Raw genomic sequence first — 26564 nt, 5'->3', positions numbered from 1 at the left:
TTATGCCACGGAGAAGTGTGGTCACACCTAACGCATTCCTATTAAACAAAATATTTACAAAACATACAATAGTAAAGGCACCGAGTGTGGAATTGGGTCCACATTCGGTGACCTGGGTCTCATTACGAAAAGATTTATTCCAAGGATCCTTTAAATAATGAGTTTTCCTAGTGCATTCAGGCTCCGAGATTATAAATGACTTGCTTGGAGGGCTGATAAGTCTGAGTGGGCAACCTGCGTGCAGGAGAAAGTGCAGGTCTCCAAGGCTGTAGGGGAAGTTGGTGGATGATTAAGATTCTATTGATAAAAATTCTGTTTACACCCACGGCAAGCTGGGTATAACCAGGTTACGGAACAGATCACGTACATAGATCGTGATGTGACTGTAGAATTCAAAACCATTGGAAGCATTACTGAATTCATAGCAACTTTTGTTACCAAATATTTTCTCAATCAATAAATGTAAAAAAGCAGGAGAGCATTCAGGTGGGGATGATGGCTGAGAAATGTTTTGGTGTTAAAAGGCATTCTCCTATTTCCACAGGGTGGGAGAAACAGTGGTCTAGATCAGAGCTTCCCACACTTGAATGTGAGTCACTGGAGATCCTGTTAATATGCAGATTCGGGGTGGGGGGGTGCTGAGATTCTGCATTTCTGACAAGCTCCCAGGGGATGCCAGTGCTCCTGTTGGAGGACCACACTTTGGTGGCAGGATGCACAGGAAGACATCTCTGCTTTAGCAGAACACATCAGGCCCGTGGTGATCTGGCCTCTGCCTACCTCTCCAGCCCCAGGCCTCCCTGTTGGATCCAGCTACCCCAGGACACCAGGGCTGTTCTTGGCCTTTGCTCCTGAGTCCCCTCCCTCTGCCTGGCATCTTATCTCCCCACGACCCACATGCCCAACTCCCGCGCACTGCGCAGCCACCTGCAGGCCTGAGACCAGGACCAAAGGTCATCTCCTCTCTGAAGCCTCCCCTGAGAGACCTTTTTTCTCCCTTGCAGACCTATGAGCCTCTCCTTTGGGTCCCAGCTGTCCTCTGTCAGCCAGGGCTGGATGACATTTACCCATTTACATGGCTCCTGTCTAGGCTGCAAATGCCTGCCGTTCCTTAAGGCACTTTACACAAGAGCTGTTGGATCAATGAATTTCCATCTCCTACATAAAAGGAGCCCTTGAGATTGTCTCTAGACTGTGAATGCTTTGAAAACCTGGACCAGGCTTTCCATCTGTGTCCCTGAGTGCCTGGCACATAGTAGGCGCTTTTGGCATTAATTTTTGTGCATTTTTTTTTAAGAAAAAGTGCATGAAGCAGGACTTCTCAGAATGATAAAAATCGGGCTTTTTCTTGCTGCTTAATGGATGCCTGCCTCCAACGGTGCTTTGGACACAGGACATCACTTCTCCAGGTTCCTTGCACCTGTGGAGACTGAGTATCCAGCACAAAGGCCTCCTCTGAGAGTGAGCTCGGAATCCTAGCAGGCTGCAGCGTGCTCCTGTGCTCCAGACTCTCACAATTCAGGCCAGAGCCCGCACCTCTCCTCTCGCGGAGGTCCTGGGTACCGGACACTATGAGTTTTTCCCCTGGGAGCAGAGATGTCAGGGAAACCATAGCAACCAGCCGCATCCACTCTTGCTAAGTCCCAGTTGTGCTGGGGGCAGGGGAAACGTGCTATTCCCAATAGCTGTTCAGGCCTTCCAGCAACATGGAAAATTTATGATTATTTTTAATTTAATTTTAATTTCTATCAAAGCAATATATGTACATAATTTAAAAAGCCAAATGATGCCCCAGGGCTTTCTAGTAAAAAACCAGCAGTTTCCTGCTCTACCTCTCTTCTACCCCCACGTCCCCCTCCTCAGAGGCAACTCCTCTCAACTGTTTAAACTGTTTCTTCTGCTACTGACTTCCAGATTTTCATGGACACCAAGTGCTTGACAGTTATTTCTTGGTTTTTTAAAATTTTAGACATTATCTACTGAATTCCTACTGTGGGAGCTTCTCACATGAAGCATCCTGCCATATTCACTTTCCTTTCACCTTCCTATATATGGTTAGGTCAGTAACCAACATAAAATATCCACAATTTTACATAATTATGACTAGGTAACTACTGTCCACACTCCAGCCTTATAGTATCTAACCTTTTGGATCCTCTTATTGTGAAACTATTTTGTTTTTCCTGGTTTTATTTTTTTTTCCTTCTTGTTTGTTGGTTTGTTTGGCTTGCTAGGTACCAATCACAGAAATGGCAAAAAAAAAAAAAAAAGAACAAAAAAGTCAAACTTATAGAAAGAGAGAGCAGAAAAGTGGTTGCCAGGGGCTGGGGGTGGGGGAAACAGAGAGGTTGGTAAAAGTGGACAAATTTTCAGTTATCAGATGAATAAGGTCAGAGGATTTCATGTAAAACATGGTGACATTAGTTGATAACACTGTAGCATATAATTAAAATTTGCTGAGAGTAGAACTTACATATGCGGATATATAGGAAACATATATAGTAATATATTTGAAACCAAATTTTACGTTCACTTCATTGGTAGCTTGCTGGATACAGAGTTCTATATTAGAAAAGACAGATTCCCACCCTCCCAAGCCCCTGTCGAAAATTTGAAGACATTTTCCATTGTCTTCTGACTTTAAGTGCACCTGTTCAGATGTCCATTCTGATTCTGGATCCTAGGTATGTGACTGCCTTTGTTTTTCTCTCCAGAAGCTTTTAAAACGTTCTCTTTATCTCCGTGAGCCTGCGTTTCACAAGGTCTGGTTGTTTCACCACTTAGCGCGGACAGGACTTGGTGAATTCTTTCGATACGGAAAATCACGTGGGTCAGCTGGGAGTTTTTTCTTACTTTATTCCTTTGGCAACATCCTCTTCTCCACTGTCTCACTTTTGTTATTCTAGGACTCCTGGTTATAGGATGTTGGACTTTCTGAATTTATGCTCTCATTTTCATATTTTGTCCTCTCCCATTCTCCATCTGTCTTTTTGTTTTACTTTTCAGATTTCCTCAATTCCAATCCTTCTGTGGGTTTAAAAAAAATGTTTGCAATCGCGTTTTTAATTTCCTGGAGGTTTTTTTTTTTAACTTTTCCTTTGAATGTTAGTTTTTAATAGCATCCTATTTTAATAGCTGATGTTTATGAATGCGCTATCATCTCTTATCTCTTGAGAGTTTTAATTAAAATGGTTTGATGTTTCCTTCTGCTCCCTACATTTGTTTTTTTTTTTTAATTTATGAAACATGTACATAAAGACTAGTATTATTCAGGCATTTTCTAAGTATTTCACAACTATTAACTCGTTTCAATCTTCCTATCAATGTTGCGGAGTAGATAATATTATCATTCTTATTTTAGAGGTGATGGAACTGACGCTCAGAGAGGTTAAGTAACCTGCCCAAGGCCACATAGCTGGTAAGTTGTGTATAGCCAGGATTTGATCCCAGGCTCTAGAGCTTGTGCCATTAACCATTATCCCTATTTCCTCAAAGTTTCTTTTTTGTTTGTTTGCTTTTGGTTGCTTTGCTGTTGACGGCTTCCCTCAAATGCCTGGCTTTTTGACTGTCCATTCATAGTTAAGAGGTACTTACTCCAGACCATCTTCCTTGTTGTGTGGGAGGACTTACACAGGGGAATTCACTAGGGTGACTTAACTAGGTCATTTGTGTGGCGACTCCTGACTGTCATTCTCTGGGGATCTTTCCGTGAGTTTGTCAGTGTCTCCAGGAAGGGAGTCCCCCAGACTTCTGCTTGGGGGTGGGTGGGGTAGATTAGCCTGGCTGGGGTGGGGGCGGTTTCCTGACTCAGTAAGCAGAATTTCACCTTATTTCCTTGTTTTCTGTAGAATCTCACCCTTGCCCTCAGCTTTGCCTGGCTTCCCCCAGCCCAGAGCCTGTTTCAACCTTATCTTCTGCTGGGGTGCACTGTGATTTTTATCTGGCTGTTTTGGGCCGTGGGAGGCTATCTGAGGGACAGAACAGCTCCCTGTACAGACTTATAACTAATCCTCCAAGACTTTAGCTGCACCTTTCTGCCCCGTTGTCAGCAGTATCTGATGCCTCTGGTCCCCGATCCTTTCTGGTTTGGGGGTGGGGTCCGTGGTGAGAACTGTTTGGCTTTGGTTGGTTTCCCTGAGCAGACCCTCCTCCTTCATCCTTGTCTGCTCTGCCAAGTCAGCTACCATCTGCTCTCTATTTTCCAAAAATTTGCTGACATCTACTGTTTCTTAATAGATGGGGTTTGGGGAGTTAGCCTCCATGAACACTTAGGTTCAATCCACTGTGTCCAACCAAAAGTCTAGACGGTTAACTTCCCTACGGCTCTGGAGTTCCTTTCACCATCCCAGGAAAAGGGGGAGAGATGCTTATAGTTGGTCTCCGGGATGGACATGGCCATAGAATCAAGGGACAGTTTCCAGTCCCAATAACCTCAGTTGTCCATTCAGTGGTTTTCAAACTGAGTTCCTTGGGGCCCTGGGGTTCCTCAGGGAATGTCTCAGGGCCCACCACAGTGAGCATGGAAAGATCAAACTGGGGCCCCCCTCTTGAGCTGAACCAGAACACCTTTATCTGTTTTATATATTTGGGCTGTGCTAAAGCTTTTGTTCAATACAGGGATTCTACTATGGGAAAGCAAAAGAGGAAATGATGGAAAAGGGGAGCAGCTATAACCAATCATTATATGCCATTCTCTCTCCAAAGATGTCACTGGAACCTTGTTTCCCCCCCCCCCCCCCCGAGCTATTTTCACGGCAGTGCTTTTCAAACATTGAAATCACATTTCAAACATTAAAGGAATGTAGTGGAAGGGGAATCGCTTTTGGGTCCATAAGTGGGTTTTCAGTTTGGTTCAACTACTTAACAAGGTGTGTGTCCCTGGGGAGCTTCCTCAACCTCTCTGGACTCCGGTTTCTTTCTCTTTCGATGGGGATGATATCCTCATTAGTAGGGTCACTTGGAGGATTCATAGGATAGAATGTTCATGGCACATAGTAGCTACTCATTAATACTAGTTTCTACCTCCCCTTGGCCCCGTCAGTGTACACAACACAGCGTTTTTTTTCTCTCTCTGAACACATACATCAACAAGTATTTATTGCCCTGGTGTACGTCAATGAGCAAGACAGTCCAAGATCCCTGATCTCTTGGAGCATGTGTTTCAGTAGAAGAGATTGATCACACAAAAAATAAATAGGATTGACCACACACACACACACACACACAAAGGCAACAAAAATCACATGGTATAGTTGAAGGTGACACACGACATGGAACAAAGGACAAACAGATAAGGAGGGGGGAGGGGGTGGGGTGGGGGGTGCAATTTTAAATAGGGCAGACAGGGTAGGTGATAGCTGAGCAAAGACTGGACGGAGGTGAGGCGATGAGCCGCGTGGGTCTGAACAGGGAATTCCAGGCAGGGGGAATGGAGAATGCAGGTGCTCGAGGGGAGTGTTCCTGGAGTGTACAAGGAGTCACAGGGAAGGCAGTGTGGCTACAGCCAAGTGACCAGTGGGACAGAGCAGGAGGGACTGAGGCTGGGGAGATGGTACAGTGCAAGAGATTTACCTCGCTTAGAGCACGGACTCTCAAGATAATTCCTTTGCTCAAAAACAGATGTCAAATGCATTTTTCTACAATCCTAGGATTTGGGGACATCAAGGCAGAGTTTACATCACAAACAGTGTATTCTGCATCAGGGTGAACGAAGGACAGAGGAGGATGAGGAAGGGAGGGACCCTGTTAGTGGTCTCTCCAGCTTTGAGCCTGTCTATCTAGAAGGTGAGCTCATCAGAGAGCTCCCTGCACAGCGATTCTGGTTTCTTCGGGTGTAACCCATCCCCACCTGTCACCCTTGCCCCTGCGTCCGCCCATATAGCCATTCACGGGACTGTCTTGGGAGCACCTTCCCAGCTGCCGTCCACCTGCTTCCCCAGGGCTCCCATGTGCTTCCGTGAACACTGCTCCCTGGTCACTGACTGGTCCAGGGCGAAGGCCACCTGACTTGGCTGGACCAATGATTCTCTTCCCTATTTTTTTTTCTTTCTTTCTTTTTCTTTTAAACAGGAGCTTAGTGAGAGACTCTGAACAGTCTCTTGTTGATGGTAGAATGTGTAAAGTATAAATCTATTCAGTCATGTGTGAAAAAAAGTACATACGGAAAAAACCTGCCTCCAGTTTGAGAATAAAGCAATTTAGAGAGAGGAGAGGTGAGGAACCGAGTGGGCAGGAGTCTTCATTTCCCATTGTTCTGACACTGCACCCTAGCCTTCCTGCTGCTTGCTTGTGGAAGCTTGCCTTGGATTCCAGGGCCAACACAATTCCTTTTATGCCCAAGCTTGTTCGAATCTGGCTTCTCTTATGTGCAGCCTAGATAACCCACTGCCTATTTCTTTTATCTTTGAAGTTACTCAGAGGCATCTACACAGAGTTTCATTTTTAACAACCTCCCACCTGCCTTCAATTTAATTTCTTTTAGAAAATGCTGGTCATGAAATCTGCGCTGCTGTAGTCTAGGACAGCTTCTCTGTCCTTTTTCTATTTTGTGAGCTCCTCCATGCAAAAGAAGGTTTTCCATGGTCAAAAGCCTTGGGGGAAATAAATGTTGCATGCAATATTCCCATCTTGGAGATTTGTGATGTAGGGTGTTAAAGAATTCCTGCCATGGATTAATGTCTTTAACTTTGCCTAACCAGGGTTCCCCACATCCTCTTTATTCCTGTTGCAGGTAATATCCCAAATTCCTGACAGTCTGATTTGGGGGCATCCTTCAAGATCAGGTCCTCGTGTGACTGAGCCTGCCTTCTTTAAAATGGACCATTTCCAGGGCGCCCTGCATAAGGATGTTTGGCCAAGGTGCCATTGTCAGCCCGGAGGAAAGGACCCTTGTGATAGTCACTTCGTAGTCACTTTCTACTCACTAAGCATGAGCCCACAGGGCTGGGTCCACCCAAAGAGGGTGCCTTATACTAATTCCCTCACTGGCACCGAAGGTCCTTCCTGTCATTCAGAATTACACCCAGGGAGTGGCTCCCTCACTACTTTCTTAGATTTCTGAGAGGGGAAGCAAGGATGTGTCAGAGGCTCTGCTTTGAGAATGAGATTCCCGGATGCTAAGGTGCTCCAGGATCCTTGATTAGGTATGGAGTGTTTGGAATATCCTCTGCCCCTGGGGTAGTCTGGCCATCCTCCCATCTACTGGTCACCATGTCATCTTTCCCGTGTTTACAGAGAGCTCTCACTGGATGGGCTAGTAAAACAAGGGCTGGGAGGGTGTGATCCTGGGTCTGACTCTATAAAGCCAATTTCCCTTATTACTGCACTGCCTCCATCATCAAGCTGCCTGTGGCCATGCCCTCAACAATTCCTTTCTTCTCCATCGTCACTCAAATATCTCCTCTAAGGACTGGGGCTCCTTTTCCTGGGGATTGAGAGGAGGTAGGAAGGCCAAGGAGGCAAGATGGGGCCTGGCAGGTCAGGACGGCTGCCTCCCTCCTGAAGACTGGAGGTCCAGTCTGTGACCAAGAAGCAGGATGTGGCCTCAGGTGGCCTCATGGACAAGGACTCCTCACCTGCCGGGGCCCATCTCTCACCCTTCAGCAGGTGTGTAGGCCCCACTCCCACCCACATGAAACTCATCCCCACCCCCAGCCCAGGAAACAATCAGCTTTGAGGTGACCAGAGTCTCCAAGAGACACCTGTTGCACAGTCACTTCTCAGCCTGAAGAAGGATACCATGGAGGGAGGCTGGATGGACGGATTCAGAAGGCCCGAAGTCACCTCACCGCAGCCTCCTTCCCTGACAAACGGGGGAGAGGGAACCCACCCTACCACTTAGCGCTGTGGGGAGGGGAAGCCAGGAGGCAAGAATATTACGTCCCCAGAGGGATATGTGTGTGTGTGTGTGTGTGTGTGTGTGTGTGTTGTGGGGGGCGCTGCAGAGGCAAAACTCCAAGAAGCCAACCAGAGCAGCTGAAGCCATACGGTCCAACATGGAAGCCGCTAGCCCTCCCCCGCAACCCTGTGGCAATTTAAGTGAACAAACTTGAAATGATGTTAAAAATTCAGTTCCTCATTCTCACTGGCCACATTTCGGATGCTCAGTGTGGCTACCGCAGAGGACCGCGCAGACAGGGAGCGTGAACGTCACTGCAGAAAGTTCTATTGGACGGCAAGGGTCAGTTTCCTCTCTGACTAGTTTCTTTGGGCCCCTGCCTGCTTTAACCCCCCTTTCTTCACGCCCCGACGATCCGGCCTCAGAGGACATGGTTTGAGTGAGAAATGCTGATCTGTCGCTGGGGATGACTCCTGCTCACACAGCCTGCAGGGGGTACACTGGAGTTTCTGGTGGATTCTGTGTGCAGGTCTGGGTCCTGTGAGCCAACGGGCTCCTAAGAGGCAGGGTCTTTGTCCTTTGTCTTCCGCACCCCTGACCACGCCCTGCATGGCGTTAGGCACACAGTAGGTCCGTAAACACGGCTACGGGTGTGTCCGAAATTGGTGAAGCTCATGGTCAGGCTGAAGCTGGTCGAGCAGCTTGGGCCAGTGCCGTCCTGGCCTGGCCGCGAATTCACCGCATGGCTGTCAGGAGGTCACTGCTCCAGCCTGGCCTCCGCTCTCCCTCCTAGAGGGGACGAGGGTGGCTGGAGAGATGATCTCAGCTTCTTTCCCGCTCTGACCCTCCATGGCTCCTGGGGGCAGAATGCAGATGCCCTGGGACAGGCCCTGTGGTCGGAGCCCTTTCCATCAGCCGCCAGTGCTCGGACCCCGCAGGGAGCCGTGCAGGGTGAGGATGTGTGTGAAGTGGGGTGCCTGCATTGCAAATATGCGCGTGTGTGTGCATGTGTGTATGTCTATACACGTGTGTTCACTCTTGACTCCAGATAACAGGTGAGAAAGCCAACGTCACCATGGAAGGACATGACTAACTTCTGGTCAGTCCGCGGGCGTGGACCCTCCAGGACTTACTTTATTTCTTCGTTTCTCTCCTTTCAGTAAGCAGTTCCATAAAGAAATATGTTTGGGTGTCTGCAAGGCAGAGCCTCTCTTTGGGGACCAAGACCCAGCTCCCAGGACTCAGGGTTGCCTAAGGGCCCCCAGGTCACAGGACACAGGCTGGCCTGAGGGATGTTCTGGAGAGCCAGGCCCTGTGGGTTACCGGAGCTCGGCACTAACACAAACCTCCATCCGTGAGCTGGAGGGGAGGGTGCTAAATGTAGGAAAATGGGCGCAGTGGTGCGGACGGAGTCCGCAGTTTGCGGAAAGTCACCCGCAGGGTGGAGGTCCTGGCTGCTCTCAGAAGCCCGGAGGGCCTGGACATGCAAGGACCAGACCTCAGGATCCAGGTGATTGGCCACGGGAATCACGGGGTGGGGGCTGCAAGCAGTGGTGGCTGGGCCGCCTGCCTTCCACCCTGCCTCAGCTCCAGCCTGAGGGCCCAGGCCTGCGTCCTGCTGGAGTCTTCTCTCCCTTCACCCCTCCTCGTGGCCCCTCCCAGGCCCTCTAGAGACCCCTCTCCCCTCCTGCTGCTATGCTCTGGACCCAGCATTAACCTCGCTCTGGGTCTCCTTGGCATCCCTGGTCCCACCCTTGGGCACCTCTTTACTTTCTGCACCTGGTGAGGTTCTAGAGGTTGCAGAACATCCCTAGACTGATGTTCTGATAGACTGATAGAATGATGCTGCATCACATCATCTCCTCTGTCCGGCCTTCCTGCACCCCTCTTAGGAGGACCCACCTGTATACTCCAGGATGACCTCAAGACCCCACACAACTGCCCCACGCACTGGGATGCTTTCCCTGAGCCCTCCCTCCTCCCAGGTGAAGGCTGCTGTCCCGTCACAGCACCGGGTCCCCTCGTGTCACACTGGCCCCTGTGTCTCCCCCTCTAGGCTGTGATCAAGGACTTGGCCTCTTCAAATTAATGTCCTTACTTTGGTGCAAAGCCCGAGATGGCATACGTGCGTAATGAATAGTTTGCTGAGTAAATAAATGACTAAACAGATGCATGTAATAAGCTCTGGGGCCTGTACAGATGGGGCCAATGCCCAGAGTCTGTGCCCTTTGGTTTCCAACAGCCCCTCCGCCTCCCCTCAGGGAGAGAAGTCTGCTTTCCCTTCCATGGGGTCTTGTGGCTGGGTTGGGATATTCAAGACGGTAGAAGGGAAGGCGTTGGCCCATCCCTCCCTCTTCTCCTGAAATGAAGCCGCCCACCAACCCAACCATACTTGTTAACTCAAACCTTCTTCCAGGCCTCCTCTCACCCTACCTGGCTTCCCTTTCTAGTATTCTCATTTACCCCTCCCTGCCCCCCACCCAGTGAAATCCAGGGAACCCCAGGGCGTCACAGTCCATGCCAGGGACATCCTGACCATTCTCCGCATGTCAGCAACCCCTCGATGGAGAGCAGTCCTCCCCAGGTGGCCAGGACGGCCCACCGGACGCACGCCAGTCTTCCAGTCTGCACTCACCCCGCTCTCCCGCCATCCCCACTGCCCCAGCCCCTGCGCCCAGCTCACCTGTCTCTCCCCAGATGGGCAGGTACTCATCCTGCTGAATGTCCAGCATGATCTCCAGCCCGTTGCCTGTCCCCCCCTTGACTGTGGTGAGCAGAGGTTTGCCATCCTCGCCTGAGTTAAACATGTAACACTTCCCATATTTTGTAAACACCTGAAGGAGACAAGAGAGAGAGAGAGAAGCACATGGGTGACTTCAGACTGGGTTCCAGAGACTGGGGGGACCCCCGGAATCCCATAGCAGGCCAGCGTCCCCACAGCCCGTCACAATCAGCCCCTCTGGGGACAGTGACTCCTTACCCCTGGCTAATGGCCTGACTTTTACCAAGTGGGATTGCTACATCAAAGAGCAAATCTGGGCACCCTTGGGGTTTGTTGCAATGGGATCTGGTCTCTTCTCTCTCCGTACACCCCCTCCCTGGGAGGTCCTGCTCGCTTTCAAGTATCAGCATTGTCTGCAGGCTCCTGACCTTCTAATCTGCACCTCCAGCCCCAAGCTCTCTCCTGGGGTCCAGACACACTGATCCTACTGCCTGATAAGCATGACCTCAGGAGAACCCACAGACTCCGACACTCAGTATGTTCCAGTGGGAACGAGCTTTCTCAGCCTTCTCGCCCCGCTGGATGGTTTTCCTGTACCCTCTGTCCGGGGAATAGCATTGCCACCTGCCCAGGGGCTCATCCAGACCCTCAGGGTGGCTGTCCACGTTTCCCCTCCCTCACCCCAACATCCAATTAACCAGCAGGGCCCATCCACACAGTCTCTACATTCAACTTGCATTTTGTCTTTTCTCTTCATTGCTGCCACAACATAGGACCCCATCACACCCTTTGTTAACTGTAGTTCACTCTTTTTGAAATGCAAACCTGATTATATTAATCCTGTGCTTAAAATCTGCAGTGGCTGACCGCGTCCCTTAGAGTAAAACCCAGTCCCTCCCTCCACACCCGGCCTTATGTGATGCTCTCCGCCTACTCTGTCCTCCTCTCCCCATCTGAGTCCACGAAAATCCACTAGAAGGTAAGCTCACGGGTTCAGGGACTCGCTCTGCATGCTCACTGAGGCATCTATCCCTGGTGGCTAGCATCATGCCTGGCACCCAGGGGTGCTTCTGAAATATATGTCAAATGAATGAATGAATAAATAAATGAGTGAGTGAGTGGGTGGGTGGAGCCAGGTCAAACCACCTGCAGCACCCCTGGATGTGCCCTGCTGGGTCATACACTTGTGGCTTTCTGTTGACTGCTTCTGCCTGCCTGCAACTCCTCTCATTCCTCTTTCTGCCTGGGCAACCTCTAGCTCTCTGCCTGGGCAACTTCTACCTGTTCTCCAAGACTGGTTGGATGCATCTCCTCCTCCAGGAAGCCCTCCCGAGCTCCTGGACGGAGCTGTACTACATCCCTCCTCACCACTCCCCTTGCCCCTCCACCACTGTAGCTGTCACGTGCCACAGTGACCACGGGTGGGTATCTTTGCTCCCATGGTGCAGAGGAGGAAACCAAGGCCCAGAGAGGTTAAGTGACTTGCCTAAGGTCACACAGCTATTAAGCAGAGAAGCTGAGATGCAAAGCCATGTCTGTCTGATTCTAATAACACAAGTGTGCTGTCATTGGGACGTTTCTGAGCTATACACTGTTCCTCTCTGCCTTGCTTTTTCCACCAGCCAAACAACAGTTATATGAATGAGCTCCTACTATGTGCAAGGATTATGGGGATTGCAAGGAAGTCCAAGCCCTACCACCTGCCTTCACAACCTGCAGGAAGGGCCAGCAAAACACCAGATTCCACACTTTCCTCCACTGTGCAAAACAGCTCCGAGTCCCTGGCCAGCTGCACTATTTCAGGACAGCCAAGCCCCACTCTCTCAGCTTCACGGTTGGTGGAGGACAGCTGGAATAAAATTTTTTGAAGAGCTCTATCATTACAAATGTACATAGCACTGAACTTGGCTAATGGACTGTCCCCGGAGAGATGCTCTCAGGGACCACTGTGATGCACAGATTCAAGCACTTTGTGCTTAGCACATCCGATGCAAGGGGCTGAACATGTGTGATTTCTGGAGTGCTCCAACAGAACTTTTCTCTGTAGACCCACTAAAAATCCTATTTGGCTCCAAAATTGTTTATAATATTAATGTGCTTATGTATATGAAAAGATTTGGGAGTAAAAGTACACTTCAGCTTAGCATCAGATTGTTGCAAATTTCAACCCCTCCCTTTCCTGCCATACTTGAACTTCAGGATATTGGCCTGGGTTAGAATGTGGTGTCTAATCCTGGAGTCAGCTGGGATTGAAGACCTACCGCAAACATGCTGTGTGGCATTGGTAAAGGTACTGATCCTCTCTGAGCTTCCAACGAGGGTGACAAGATAATACAACTGAAAGGGGTCTTAGAGGTCATCCCGTCCCCCAACCTTACTTTATAGGTGAGGCAATGGAGACCTGGCGGAGAGGAAGGCTGTGCAGGAAGGACGTGTCCACCTGGGACGCAGACTCCTCGTCCAGCCTGTTCCCTCCTTCATATCAGCCTCCCTCCATTTCCCCACTTAGAAGAGGAGATGCAGGATCTGAGGGACTGACCATCAGCCGACCACTGACAGTGCCTGCTCTGTGCCGGGCACGGAGCTGGCACCACTGAAGCCTCATGAATCCATTTCTTCTCCTGTTGAGGAGGGAGCAGACCCGTCTTTGCAGTCGGAGTGGCAGAGACTCGCTCCCCATCCCTGGCGGCCCCTGCCAGGCCTGGTATCCTTCCTGGGCCCAGGTAGAGGGGTCCTGCGGGTGCCCCAGTGTCAATCCCAGCTTTCCCGCCCCCTCCTCCGGGAGGCAGGTGCACAAACTTGCCAGGCATCCCCTGACACAGGTCAGACGCTCTTCCCCTACAAGGCCTGGAATGTTCTCCCCACACCCTTTGCCTGGCCTATTTGTGATCAGACTTGGCTTAAATGCCACCTCCTCAGAAGTCTGGCCGGGCCACCCCCGCCCCTGCTCCCAGCCTCCATTTAAATTGGAGTTTCTTGTTTTACAACCTCAGATCTCCGGTATTTTTCCTTTATGGTGCCCATTAGAGCGTGTACCTAGATGGTTCTTCGTGCGATTATTTGTCGGGTATGCGTTCCACCAGACTGTACGCCTGGAGAGGATGGGGACTGTGTCTGTATTGTTGAATGGACGAATGCATGGGCTTCAAGGTGCTGCCACCTCCCATCCGCTTGCCCACTTCTGGGAGGCGCCCTTCGGTGCTGGCCAGCTTTGTTGGCCCCGGCGGGAGCCCACGTTGACATCTCGGCCAACTCCCCTCCCCTCCCTTTCTCTGCTCCTGCCCTTCTCAACTTCCCGCTTAACTGTTCGAAGCATTTTCGCTTGCTTCTCCAGGAAGGTGTTAGAGGAAACAATTTTTTTCAGGAGGGAAGGCAGTTTACCTTCGTGGGGGCAGGAGAGGGGGCTCAGGGATGGGCAGGCACACGCCGGCCACACCTCCCTGCCCGCGCTCCTGCCTGACTCTTCTGAGAGGATAATTGTCCTCTCTACTCAACATCAAAGGCCTGAGAGCTATTCAGACACAGCGCCGTTTTCCTGCAAACTTGGGACAACATGCTGCTCTCCTTCCCCGTTTTGGTGCATAATGACGTGTAGTGGAACACACGCTTCAAATGTACGCCTCATCGCCCCCAGACAGAAAATACCATTCATTTAATTCTGGACTGTCAGGCTGAGCTCGCGGCTTCCCCAGACCTGCCACGCTCCCGGGCACCTCTCTGCTCTCCTGGTGAGTGCCGAGAGCCCCTCCGCGGACGGCAGGGTTGGCCTTGCCGGGTTGCTGGGAGTCTAGAATTGTCCTGAGTTGGATCAGTCTGTAAGAATGAATGGTGCACATTTCAAACCTGGATCTCGAAGAGTGACGGTGGTGGGGAGCCTGAGATCAAAACAGGCCCCGCGACCACCACCTTCACTGCTGACATTTGCACCGTACGTTACAGTTTAGAGAGCTTCAACTTTCTCAACGGCCTCGTTAAGTTGGAGCGAAGGAAACTAACATTCCCCGAGCCTCTATTCAGTGCTGGCCCTTGCCTGGCATTTTCATAGGAGTTACCTCATTCCGAATTGGGGTCCCAACCACCCCGATGGGGAGGCATCTTATTCCCATGTGCCCATTTTACAGTTGAGGAGACTGAGGCTGGGGAAGAGGTAGGTAGTGGAGCTGGGGCCCACAGGTGTGATTTTATCACCAAGGAAGTTACCAGGAAGGCACGCTTGGGATTTTGAGCCAGACAGGAAGGTATCAAAGCAGCTTGCTCATTACTTGTCAAGTCTGTGGCCTTGAATGCGGCATTTACTTTTCCCAATTCCAGTTTCCTCATCAGCAAATTGAGCAAGATAATATGGCACACCGAAATGAGAGATTTGTTTGGAAGATCGCATAATAGACATCTTCACAAGTTATGAATTCATCCTGGGGCGGGGGGGGGGGGGGTGAGGTTACTGTGTTTGTCCTTTTCAGCAGAAGAGAGAGAAGTCATCTGGGTTATGGGGGGATGTCAGTGATGAATTGAAGAATGAAGGGTTGAGGGGTCCTGTCCTTTCTGCTTATCATCTTGAAGTAGTCAGAGGGATGGAAACCGTCATGTACATGGAGTGCTTATTCCTTAAGAATGTTAAGCCTGTTACTGGAAGCCCAGGGTAGCCAATGGGATTACGGGGGCCATGGAGTCCTGTAGGAGAGGGAGATGCTTTGATGCATACAATCCTCTCTGAAAATATACACTGGGATTCCAACAACGGAATTGTAACCAGTTATTGGTACAGTGTGTAGCCACTGCCAGTCTGAAGCTGGCATGTTCTAAATCCAAGAAACCTGAATGCAGGGTTGGGGAGAGGGTCTCACTGCCTCCCAGTAGCTCTCGGAGTAGCTCTGATGTCACCGACTGGCTTTGTTGCCCTCTCGGGAGCGCCATTCACATTTTATCTACTGTCACTCATTTTTGCTGCAGTCCTGAGGTTGGTATTCTCACCCTCGTCTTACAGATGAGGAAACTGAGGCCCAGAGAGTCTGGGTCAGGACACAGGGCTGGTATGTGAAGAGTCCAGGGTGAAATTCACTTTTGCCTAATTCCAAAGCCTGTGCTCATGGCCCCCTGTTCCTGGTACCTACAGCTCACCCCCTCACCCCCTCCCAACCTGCTCTATTCCCTGCAGACTGATGAAATCGGTGCCTTGCTAACACGAGGGCTCGCCCACCTGGTAGTGGAGGAGGTGTATCTCAGAGTCTGGGGAATCTTGCGAAAGGGCGGGCACCCAAAACCTTCTCGCCCAAATGTCTCATTTTGCAGGTAGAGGATCTAAGGCTCAGAGAGGTGGAGTGTCCTGCCCAGGTCACACAGCTAGTTTGGGGGCAGAGTTGAGATCAGACCTGGGCTTGATGGCTTGGGTCTGTGCTCTTCCTCTAAAGCTGTGTATTTGCACGTGCTAGGGGTTGGAGATTATGGCTAGGTGCTCTTTCCCCGTTTCCCCTTCCCAGGGGCACTGCATCCAGAAATAACAGAAAGGGTACAGCGGCTGCTGGCCCAAGTGCCAGCCTCCAGGCTCGCGTGACCTGCTGGGGCACCCTGACTTACAGAGCCCGGGAGGTGCAACGTGGAGGCCTTGCTGGGGAAGGCTAGAGGTGGCTGAAACCCACGGAAACAGAGCTCTCTGGTCCAATTAGTAGTGCAAACAACATTTCTACACCATGTTCCTACTTAAGAAAATAAATTATGTATAAACTCTCTTCAAGGCTGTTGCAATATCCACTTGCCAGCACACAACTGGGCCTGCAGAGCTTCCAACCTTCCCAGCCTTCATTAATCCTGACCTTTAAGGCTTCTCCGAGGCAGTGGGTTTCTCGTCTCTTCTTGCTTATGACGCTTGAAGGAAATGGAATTGTACTGCTCCGGAAGGCCTCTGAAACTCAGCCTTTTGTCCCCTCTCCCCACCCCGAGCTGAATGCACTTTCCTCACCGTAAGTTGCTGAAATTTCTCATTCAGGCTGTTTTCAAAATTACAGAGGTGCTAAAACCCACCGTTCAGTTTCATCGGCTCTGTTTTCCTCTATCAAACTTCTCAAACACGTTTCACCCGCTGGGAAGTGAGACCGTCTGTCAAATGGGTTAGCAGGCTTCCAGGCAACAAAATGAAGCTGCCTTTTCTTTTCTGAAGTTGCAAGGAACGTGTTTGAAAATGACACACGGCAGAGGGAGGCACTCAAGAGGGGGCCGCCGCAGACGGGCAGCTCTTAGAAGGCAAGGACAGCATCGTATTCAGAAACCTGCTTGCTTTTTCATGTCTCCCTGTAACAAGAATTTCTGACCACCTATCGTATTCCAAGCACTGTTGCATGACCGTGCTTTTCCCCTTAATGGGATTAAAAAGGCGATTTCAACAAATTTCCCATGAAAGCACCTCCATGTGGCTGTCACTGTCCTTGGGAGCGAGGGAGACAGGGGAACGCGGCTCCTTGGCAGCCCTCATCTCAACCAAGAGATTTTGGTCTCTTTTAGGAAATCATTAATACCATTCTTCTCGGGGCTCCTTTTTGGGGGGAAGAGAAGAATGTGCAATCATTGGGTGTTTACCGGAGTCAGGCACCGCGTGGATTGCATTACATACCTTTTATCTTTTAAGGCTCACAGAGCTCTCTGATGTGGGTGTTATTCTCCCCACTTTGTAGATGGGAGTATCGAGGCTCTGCGAGGCTAAACACCTTATCCAAGGTCCTATAGCTAGAGTGGTTCGCCTGACTTCTCCCTTTATATGTATGGGTTGTTGGAAGAACGCTTAGCATTATCTGAATGTTCATTATGGGACTGTGACCCCCTCCTGCACGCCCTCGCCCCTGTCTCCCGGGATGTGACGCTGGCTGTGGCAGTTTCACTAAGAGGCCCTCCTGCCTCCTCCCCCCTGAGCCTGACACACAGCCCGGGCCTTCTCTGCTGGGCTGCTGCCCAGAGAGCTTCAGATGTGTGAGCACCACGCGGAAGAAAAGAGCATCAGGTGACTGCAAAGCTGTCAGCGGGGGGGATGGCGGCGCGGAGGGGAGCAGCGGGTGGCTGCGCGCTCGCCTGCAGTTCAAACATTTTGTGGGCACATGTTCGCTCGGAGGACGGCTCCGGTGGGCAGAGGGGCAGCCTGGAGACGCTCCAGCTGCTCACCCGGAGGGGAGAGTGGTCTGATGTGCCACACCGCCGCGGACGCACCCCTCCAGGCACCTCATGTGAGAATCCAAAATTGGGCCTGACGAGGGTTACGGAGCTGGGAGTGGGGAGCCGGAAGCCGTTCAGGTGGGGCTGCAGCTGGGCTGGTGGGGCTGGGGGGAATGGAGTCTGGGCATGGTGGAAGTTTCAGATGGCACCCAAGGACGGGTCGGTGGCTCTTTCTGCTGGGATCCTCCACTGTTTGTCTCCTGTGGGCAGGCGGGGCTATGTCATTTTCATCTCTGGATTCCCAGTGCCTGGTCCCGTACCTGGCACACAGTAGGTACTTACTTAATGGGCAGGTACAAGAAAAAAGTCAAGCAGTAACTTGGGAACCAGGCAGCCCTGGCTTCCAAAGCTGGCTCTGCAGAGACTTGGGGAAGCCATTTCATCTCTTTGGATCTTGATCCCTTATCCTGGAAATGCTGGTACGAGTAACTTCCAACACAATTGTTGTAAAGATCAAAAAGGCTACAGTGATCTGAAAACACTTTGTAGGGAAAAAAATGCTCAGCCCAAGCAGAGAACACTCCTGCTTGTGGTCTGTATCCTCCTGAGCCCTGAAGGATTGGGGAAGTGAAAGAGTTGTTATTTGCCTGTAGAAATGGAATCTGAGATGTGGCTCCATCTGGGACCACGTATGTGGCTCATCCATTCATTCACATGCTTGGTGAACATCTACAGAACTTCTCTTGCGTTCGAGAACTGCCCCAGGCACAGGGGATGCAGAGATGAATCAACTCTTTTGAAACCACCTAGCAGGGAGAGTGACCCTGCAGAATGACCCTGGGTGGTGCCAAGTGCTGTGGGAGTGCACAGAAGGAGGCTGTCTGATGGGCAGTGATGGGGGGGATCTCGGAGGGCTGATACAGAATTCTCTCTAGGGACAGAACTGGTGACACCAGTGGTATTTAGCAGGTTGAGACAGATCCCTTAGGCTGGCTCCTGGCCTAAGCAGGGCCATGCTGATGCCAGGAAGGCCAGTGGTGTCCGCTCAGCCCTGCCTATCAATCCATCACTCCAGCTCTTTTCTGCTTCCAGAACCAAACACCTCCCAGGTAGACACCCATGGGTTCTACTCAGAGGCAGGCAGGATTTGTGGAAGAACACAGAATTTAGAGTCAGATGACCCTGGCTGAACACCTACTATGTGCCAGACACCGTGCACAGTGAATTATGGAGCTTAGCTGTCAGCTGGTGGATAATTATTAAGACAGAGATGCAGTGACCGAGAGGAGCTGGCATCTGATTCTCTCCAAGAAAACCAGTGTCAGTCTCAGAGGATCCCGCTGACCTGCTCTCCCAAGCCTGGCTCTGATCTGCCCACTGTCAACAGGTTGCCAAGCCAAACCTAGGGATGTAGGGTCAAGGCAAGCAGATTAACAAAAAGAGCTTTTTTCTAGCAAGCCAAGGCTGACTGCAAATACCAGCCTCTTAGCCATCACCAGATGTGGGGAGCAGGACCCAAGAGGGGCTCCCTGCCTTCAGGAAGCTCAGAAAAAGTGAAGAGGAAAGAATGGGCACAAATTGACCCCAGCCCGTTACTATGTCCCCCTGCTGCCCCCATTCCCTCCTAACCCTGCTGCCGGGATTCCTGCCTCCCCAGCCGGTGCCAGTTCCCAGGCAAAGCCGACTGGTTACGGGACGTGTTCAAGGCGCAGCAGCCCAGATGCATCGGGATGTGGCCCTGAGTTCTGCCATAGTCGGCTGTTCCGGGGGGCAGAGCCCCGCGGCGGGGCCCATCTCAGTCCACGTTCTGACTACTCACGAGATAATAGAGGCGAAGTGCCTGGCAGAGGGTACTCACTTAATAACATTAGCTACAATAATTACTAGCAGTAGGGATTCTGTTCCTGAGTTCTGAAATCTGAGCTCCTCCTCGATGTGATTTCTGGGTTCGTGGTCCCTGTTACAAGTTCTTTTCACAGTCGATCGCCTGATCCTCTGACTACAGCCCTGCGTCCACATCTAAGTGCTGCCCGCTTGACATACAGGAATATGTGCTCTCTTGGTTTTCCTGTGGCCATGCCCAGACCCCTTCTGGAATATTCCTTGGTATTCCTATATAAGAAGTTTCTATCACCGTGGCTGGCTGGATTTCTGCTCAGCTGAACTTCACCTTTCCCCCACCTTCCCAGCACCCATCCCAGGGGCTTGGGTGGGCTTCCCATCCCACTGGGAGTGTCTTATACCTGGATGACCACCCTGAGATGAGACATGTGTCATTCCTTGCACCTGCCTCACTATACACCTTCTGGGAATCACTCTTCTTGGAGCAGGTGCGGGATGGGGGAGGGAAGTGGTGGGGATCAGAAATGTGTTCTATTTTGTTCCTGGTTAATTTCTCATTATTCTACAGGGCTGTGTGGAAAACAATGCTGGATGAAAACCAAATGATGGTTTATGATGTTTACAGAGGAAAAGCAGATGTTCCAATTAATGCCAGGGCTGAAAACCATCCCAAGGCAGGCTGATTCTAAAAGCCGATCAAGAAAAGGTCAAATAGGTAACTACCCACACGGCACGAAAGTCCTCACACCACATTCTTACTGATTTCATGTTTTCTCATTAAAAGCATATTTCAGCTGCTCCAGAAACTGTTCAGAGAATGTCACTGTCTTCTAGCTCTTCCCCATGGCTGGTCTTGGAGGCTGAGCAGCATGTAACTTCAGTAGAAAAGCCTGCATCCTGAGTGTTCAAAGGCTTCACAGATTTACAAATGCAGAGGGGGTTTGGGTGGTTTAATCAGATTGCTTTCCTGACACGTGGAATTAAGGCCTGCTGGCAGACATAGCGTGCACAACACCACTTTCCTTCCTAGGTCCAGAGCACACACGACTGATTGATCACAGCTCTCCTTCCCTTGGAGTCTCAGTTTTTTTGTTTTTTAGCCACTAATTCTGGCCACCACTATGAGTCTACTGGGGGTTTAGGCAGAAGGGACTCCAGGTGGGGACAGAGGCAGAGGTAGGACTTCGTATGTTTCAAAAGAAACTGCTTAGATTCCCCCCTGCACTCTGGGAGAGCAAGCATCAACTTTAGACTCAAACACCAGTTCTGCCATTTGCAAGCTTTTAAAGTTGGGCTAATATTTCTTGAAGATCCCCATGTCTCTCTGTCTCGGATTGGTGGACTTGACTCCCAGGCGACCGACTTGTCATTTTCACGGTGCCACAGTTCCTTGACTTATGATCCAAGCATCAAAGGACCTGAGATGATTAGGGGCTTTCAAAATGAAAGAAAAAGCTTTCCGTAGTTCGTCCAACATCTAATGAGCAACTTTTTCGTATCAAACACTCTGTGAGGTCCTGGGAATGCAAAGATAAATAAGACACGGCCCCTGCTCTGGGTAGTTTATGAGCTGTCGGGGGTAGACGTGGAGATAAAACAGCTCCAGATCATCAAGGAGACGCAGCAGCTGTGAGGCCATCATTGAGTCACTCACATCAATTTACAGAATGCAGCTCTGGAGGAACAATTAACATGAAGCAAAGTCCACCTGTGTAGTATTTGTTCCAATTGTTTGGTCCTCTTGAGTGTTGCAGAGGGCCTGTTTTCAGCTACTGCTTTTCCACCAGCCTGGCCTACAGCCGGGCTTTCTGGGTCCCCTCCACACTCCCCCGCCAGCCCTACTGCATCTCCTCACTTCCAAATCAGGGCCTGGACTAGGATGAGACAGGCCAGGTACCTACTGAGCAGAATTTAAGGAGGCACTCACTTCACTTCCAAATACAGCTTCACAGCAAATACAGCTGACTAACCTGAGAATGAGCACCTCCTTAAATTTTGCACCCTAGTCAGCTGGGGGGGTGGGCTGCTCCAGACAAGGTCAGATGGAGACAGGAGGAGAGACATTTGTGATCAAAGTGACATGACAGCTGGTTCTCACAAGTTTGCAAAACAGAGACTGCTGTCCCATTTACAGATGAAGAAACTGAGGCTCAGAGAGGGTGAGTTGCTTGCAGAGGCATCACGGAGTAGTGAAAGATCTCAGGCTCTTTTTCACTGAGACAGATCTAAAGGGGGATCCCTGTTCTACCGGTCCTGAGCCACGTGACCTTGGGCCAGTTACTTATTTTCTCTGACCTTCTGATTCCTCCATCTGAAGAATGGGGATGCTAATACCACTCAGGGTTAGATGTGAATAAGTCTGGGCACCTCCAGCTTCTGGTTCCATGACTCTGCTTTCCCATGTGTCAAGTGGAGTGGCCACACCTGGCTCACAGAGATGCCATGGAGACCAAACGGAAGGATGTCTCTGCCAACCCAAAGTGAGTTCTGAAAAGCTGTTCAAGATCAAACGTGAGCTCTTTAACAGGCTTTGCCATCTCTCCAGCCCTGTCAACTGTCTGTTCTTCTGGGGTGCGAGGGCGGTGAGCATCTGTTTGGTGAGTGCAATTATCTCCGGAGGGATAATTGAGATGGAATGCCTGCTACACATCAGGTGCTGGGCCAGGGACTCATACACATGATCCCATTCAAACCTCCCAGCAACTCTACTGTCACACCCATAGTTAGAGAAGAAGAAACAGATTCACTGGGAGGCCAAACGACTCACCCAAGTTCATGCGGCAAAGCAGAGGCAGAGCTGGGGTCTCCACCGCATTTGTCTGATGAAGAAACCTGGGCTCTCTGCATTCCACTATGAAACAGCGACCAAAAGCAATCCAGGCTAATCTCTCTCAGCAATGGAGCGAAACCTAGGATTTGCACCTGAGCACATCCCAACGTGCCTGAAGATAAATTAGACTAGAATTGGAAGTCGGGACGTGAAATCTCGTAAATGCCAAGTGCTTCCTAAGCATGGCAGAGTGATGGCTTGAGGCTCTCCCGGGTGGCCCGAGTGGTGTCCCTGCTGAATGATGTGAGTCTTTGCTATTTCCCAAAAGTTCAGCTGAAGATCTACAACCCTGTTCTCCCAAACCAGAGAATTGAGCGGGGCAGGCCAGCAGCTCGCTGCAGGTTTAAGACCTGTAGGTCCTACCTTGAAAATATCCAGTTAATTTCCAGTTAATTTGCTCCTCTCAACCCCTGTAAGCTGCAGCCTGTACACCAGCGTGGTGCTACTCATCTCCTACCTGGTTAACTGCCACAGCCTCCTGCACGGTCTCCCTGCACCCCCTCCTTCCGTCTTCATTCACTTTCCACATTGCAGCCAGGGGGACCTTCCTGGAAAGCAAATTCTCCTGCTTACACCCTTCCCTGGCTGCAAAACCCTTGGTTGGAGTGACATACAGGGATCCTGATGACAGCTCCTTCCAGCCTCTTCTCTCTGGCACCCCATGAGTCAGCTCTGCCCACCTCTGCCCTTCTCTAAACACGCCATGCTACTGCACACCCCTGTGTAGACCCATAGATTTCTCTGCTCAGGACCCTTTCCCCTCCTTTGTTCAGCTAACTCTTTCTCATCCTTTATGCCTCAGCTTGGCACCACCTCCTCCCGGAAGCCTTCCCTGATTGCCCACCCTCCTACCCAGAATGGGTTAGATGCCCCCCTCAGGGCTTTGACAGCTCCCTGTGTCACTTCCATCCTGTCATACCAGATAGTCCGCTAACTCCTCCTTGAACTTCGGACCTCAGCTGGCTCTTCCAAACTAGGGTTGGGTCTGATGAACGGACTCTCCTTCAAGCTCTGGTCACTTGTGCATTTGTGTGAGTACTTGATTGATGCCTGTCTCTCCACACTGGGTTGTAAACTCTAGGCTCTCAGGCCCTTGCTCACTTCCTGGGTTCACTGGAAGCTGACTGGAGATGCAGACTTGTCTGCCGGAATTTATTGGGCAAAGGTCTCCAGATCCACATGCAGGGATCCCACCCTTAAGGGAGTGAAGGAGGCAGGAGAAGCTGAGCTTCCACGCAGTTGGAACAGAGGCCCCAGCTGACCCACTGGGAACTCTGGAGCTGGGGTGGCCCTTCAGAGTTGGACTGGATTGAGACAAGGGGCCAGCTATTGTACTGCCACTGGATTTGGGCCACCCCGGGTGAGAGGACAGAACCCTGGGCAAGGTACCTCTTTACACGAGAGGACAATTCCCAGAGTGGAGAGCTCTTCTCAGCTGCCACCACTGCAGGTCACGGGTGGGTGAGTGCCTCCGCCCTGTAGGGATGACCATCTGCTACTGCTACCTCATTCCCTGCACCCACCCCAGTTCCTAGTTCCCGGGACCTAGGTAACCAATGAAAACCAAGTAAATTAACACATCCATTCATGTGTCCATTGTTGCTCCACCCCCGAACTCACTTTGTCTCACCTGTTTATCCAAGGGCTCTATGCAGAGCCGAGCCTAGCAAATGCACTCAACAGAAGTCTGCTGAATGATTAAATTTAAAAAAGAATGACTGAAGGAATAATGGTGCTATTTGTATTTATAAAGAAAGATAAATTTGCACACAATGTAGCTGTTCAAAAACCGCATAAAGTGAGGATACCTCCCTCCATGAGCTGGCTTTCTTCAAAGCAGGGACTTCAGCAAGTGGACCGGACCGGCTGTTAGCAAAGCTCTCTGCCTGTCCTCCTGGTCCAGGTTGGATGGGCTGGGGAGGGATTTGGTGAGGAGGAGATCAGGCCTCCCGTCTTGCAAGAACAAAGAAGAAATGGCTGGAGGAACTGGTGGTATTTAGAATGCAAAAGAGCAGACTTAAGAAGGATCACGATAGCTCTCTGTAAATATTTGAAGGGCTATCATTTGGAAGAGAGAATAGACTTATTCTGTAACTGTTGTGGAGAATAGGTCTAGAATTGGGGTTGGACATAGGGAAAGAGCAATGAAAACATGCGACCACCATCTTTCTGGGGAGACGGACACACGTTCTGTATCATTAAGGGTTATGGGTTATACAGGTGTATCTATTTGTCAAAACAATCCAGGTAAGATCGGTGCATTTCAACAGACAAATTTTACAACAAAAAGGAAATGCTAAATTATCATCATCATTGAGACAGAAAGGAAGGGGGCAGAGCAAAGCCATTCAAGAAACAATACAGCAATTAACACCAAGGTGGTGAAATGGCGGGGGATTTCACTTCTAGTAGACTTTGAGCTTCATTATACACTCATTGTAATGTGTTAGTTTGGTAAATGACATTCCCACAGGTGCCGTGACAGTTCTGAGGCCGACCACAGAAGGTCAAAGTGGGGCAGTGGCCCAATCCCTGAGATTCCCAGCCCCCTCCCCCAAAAGTAGTTGGAATAACCCTCCCACTTGCTAGCACATGAAGCTATGGATCCCACAAAAACTAGCAACACTGTGCCTCACGGGCTTTTGCTCCCTCGTTTTCGGAGATGCCTGCACTCTGTCTATGGGGTGTGGATCTCTCTGAGTAAGTCTACCGTTACTCAATGTGGCTCACTCTTGAGTTCTTTCCTGTGTGAAGCCAAGGACCCACACTTGGCGGGGCATGTCCCAGGGACTCAGCCGAGACCTGAGACATGGCATCCTCTTGCCCCACATTCTTTTCCCTGTATCATCATCACCATCCTTAAGTGAGCACAGGGGTGAGCAGAGGTATGGAGGAAACAAGAATGTCAAAATGTTAATATTGTTGGGTCTGGATGGTGGGCTCGTGGGGTTGATGATACTATTTTGTTTACTTTGTATATGTTACAAATGTTTCATAAATTAAAAGCGGCTATATGTTAATTACTGAACAAAAATGAATCAGACGGGCTGTGCTGGAAGACAGTGAGCTGCTCGTCACCAGAATTGTTTATGCAGATTCTCTGGGTATCCTCCCCATTACCCCCGCCCTCCAAGAACCTGGGAAATGGGAGGATGTTGCCAGAAGCAGAAACACGAACCTGGTAACCTCATTAGACAGTGGGAGATGCTGGGGCTGGAGGCAGGGCAGACACCTGAGGTGTCTAGGAAGGCCCCTCGACTTGGGGGGAGTGGAGTGGATTGGAGGGAGGGTCCAAGTCAAGATGAGGAATCATGGGTTTGGAATGAAGCCTGAATTAGAGGCAGCATGAGTTTTCAGGCTCTGAGCCATGTGTCACCGCTTGCTGGCTGTGTGAACCCAAGTAAGGCACTCAACCTCGGTGAGCCTCAGTTTTCTCATCTGGAAAATGGGAGGTTGGCCCTACATCATAGGATTAAATGCACTTGGGTGGCTGGCATCTAGTCAGCCATGCTCATTATGGTTATAAGGGGAAGATGACCCCCAAGTGAAGACAGGCTTCCACGGGGAAGGGGCTGGGACTTGAAGGCCTCTCTCAAACACCAGCTACCACAGGAGGGCCACGTTTTGGAGATGGCTAAGGGAGGGGTGCCTGACTGGGTCAGCCTGAATTAAAAGGCAGGGAATAAAGGCTATTCAGATCTTTCCACTGATAACATTCTAGGATTCTAGAGGGGTCCCAGGCAATATTCATGAGTGACTGCTGGGGCTCTCCACGGCCCGGTTCATTTTCATCGCTTGCTGAGGTGGACAGCCTTGTGTCCACGTTGCCAGGAACACAGCCTCCCCTTGCCAGCCCCCACGGATCCCGGACCCCCAGCTGCAGCTTTGACCTCACCCCAGACCCTAAGCCCACCCCGGCTGGGCTTGGAGTCACACACAGTGAACCCCACAGGGCAGGAGAGTCACCGTCATCTCTCTGTCTCTGGCGCCCAGTGGGTGTGTAACGAATGTGTTCCAGGTAAACAAACAAATGCTTGAGCTGAGTGTGGGGACAGGTACTTTAGCCAGGTCTGCCTGCTCTGGGGCTTATGTCCCTGGGAAGCTGTGAGGATAGAGGGACAGTCCATCCTCCCCTAGCCGGGCCCGGAGACCCCCAGGAGGCCGACCGGCAGCCACTGTTGGCAGGCAGTGCTCCC

The 26564-nt window shown here is 50.7% G+C and overlaps 1 protein-coding gene across 1 annotated transcript in view; it reads right to left on the bottom strand.

The window, feature by feature from the left end:
- The window catches only part of LOC102540751 (acid-sensing ion channel 2), a 243032-nt gene that overhangs the window by 68955 nt on the left and 147513 nt on the right, over positions 1-26564 (bottom strand). The window contains exon 2 of the mRNA XM_006211999.3: positions 10521-10671. Coding sequence (XP_006212061.2) covers positions 10521-10671 — 151 coding nt within the window. The remainder of the gene's footprint in view (positions 1-10520; positions 10672-26564) is intronic.

Source organism: Vicugna pacos, chromosome 16, assembly GCF_048564905.1.
Source record: "Vicugna pacos chromosome 16, VicPac4, whole genome shotgun sequence".
Taxonomy (NCBI): domain Eukaryota; kingdom Metazoa; phylum Chordata; class Mammalia; order Artiodactyla; family Camelidae; genus Vicugna; species Vicugna pacos.
The sequence above is the reverse complement of the archived record's forward strand: the minus strand, read 5'-3'. Positions and strand labels throughout refer to the sequence as shown.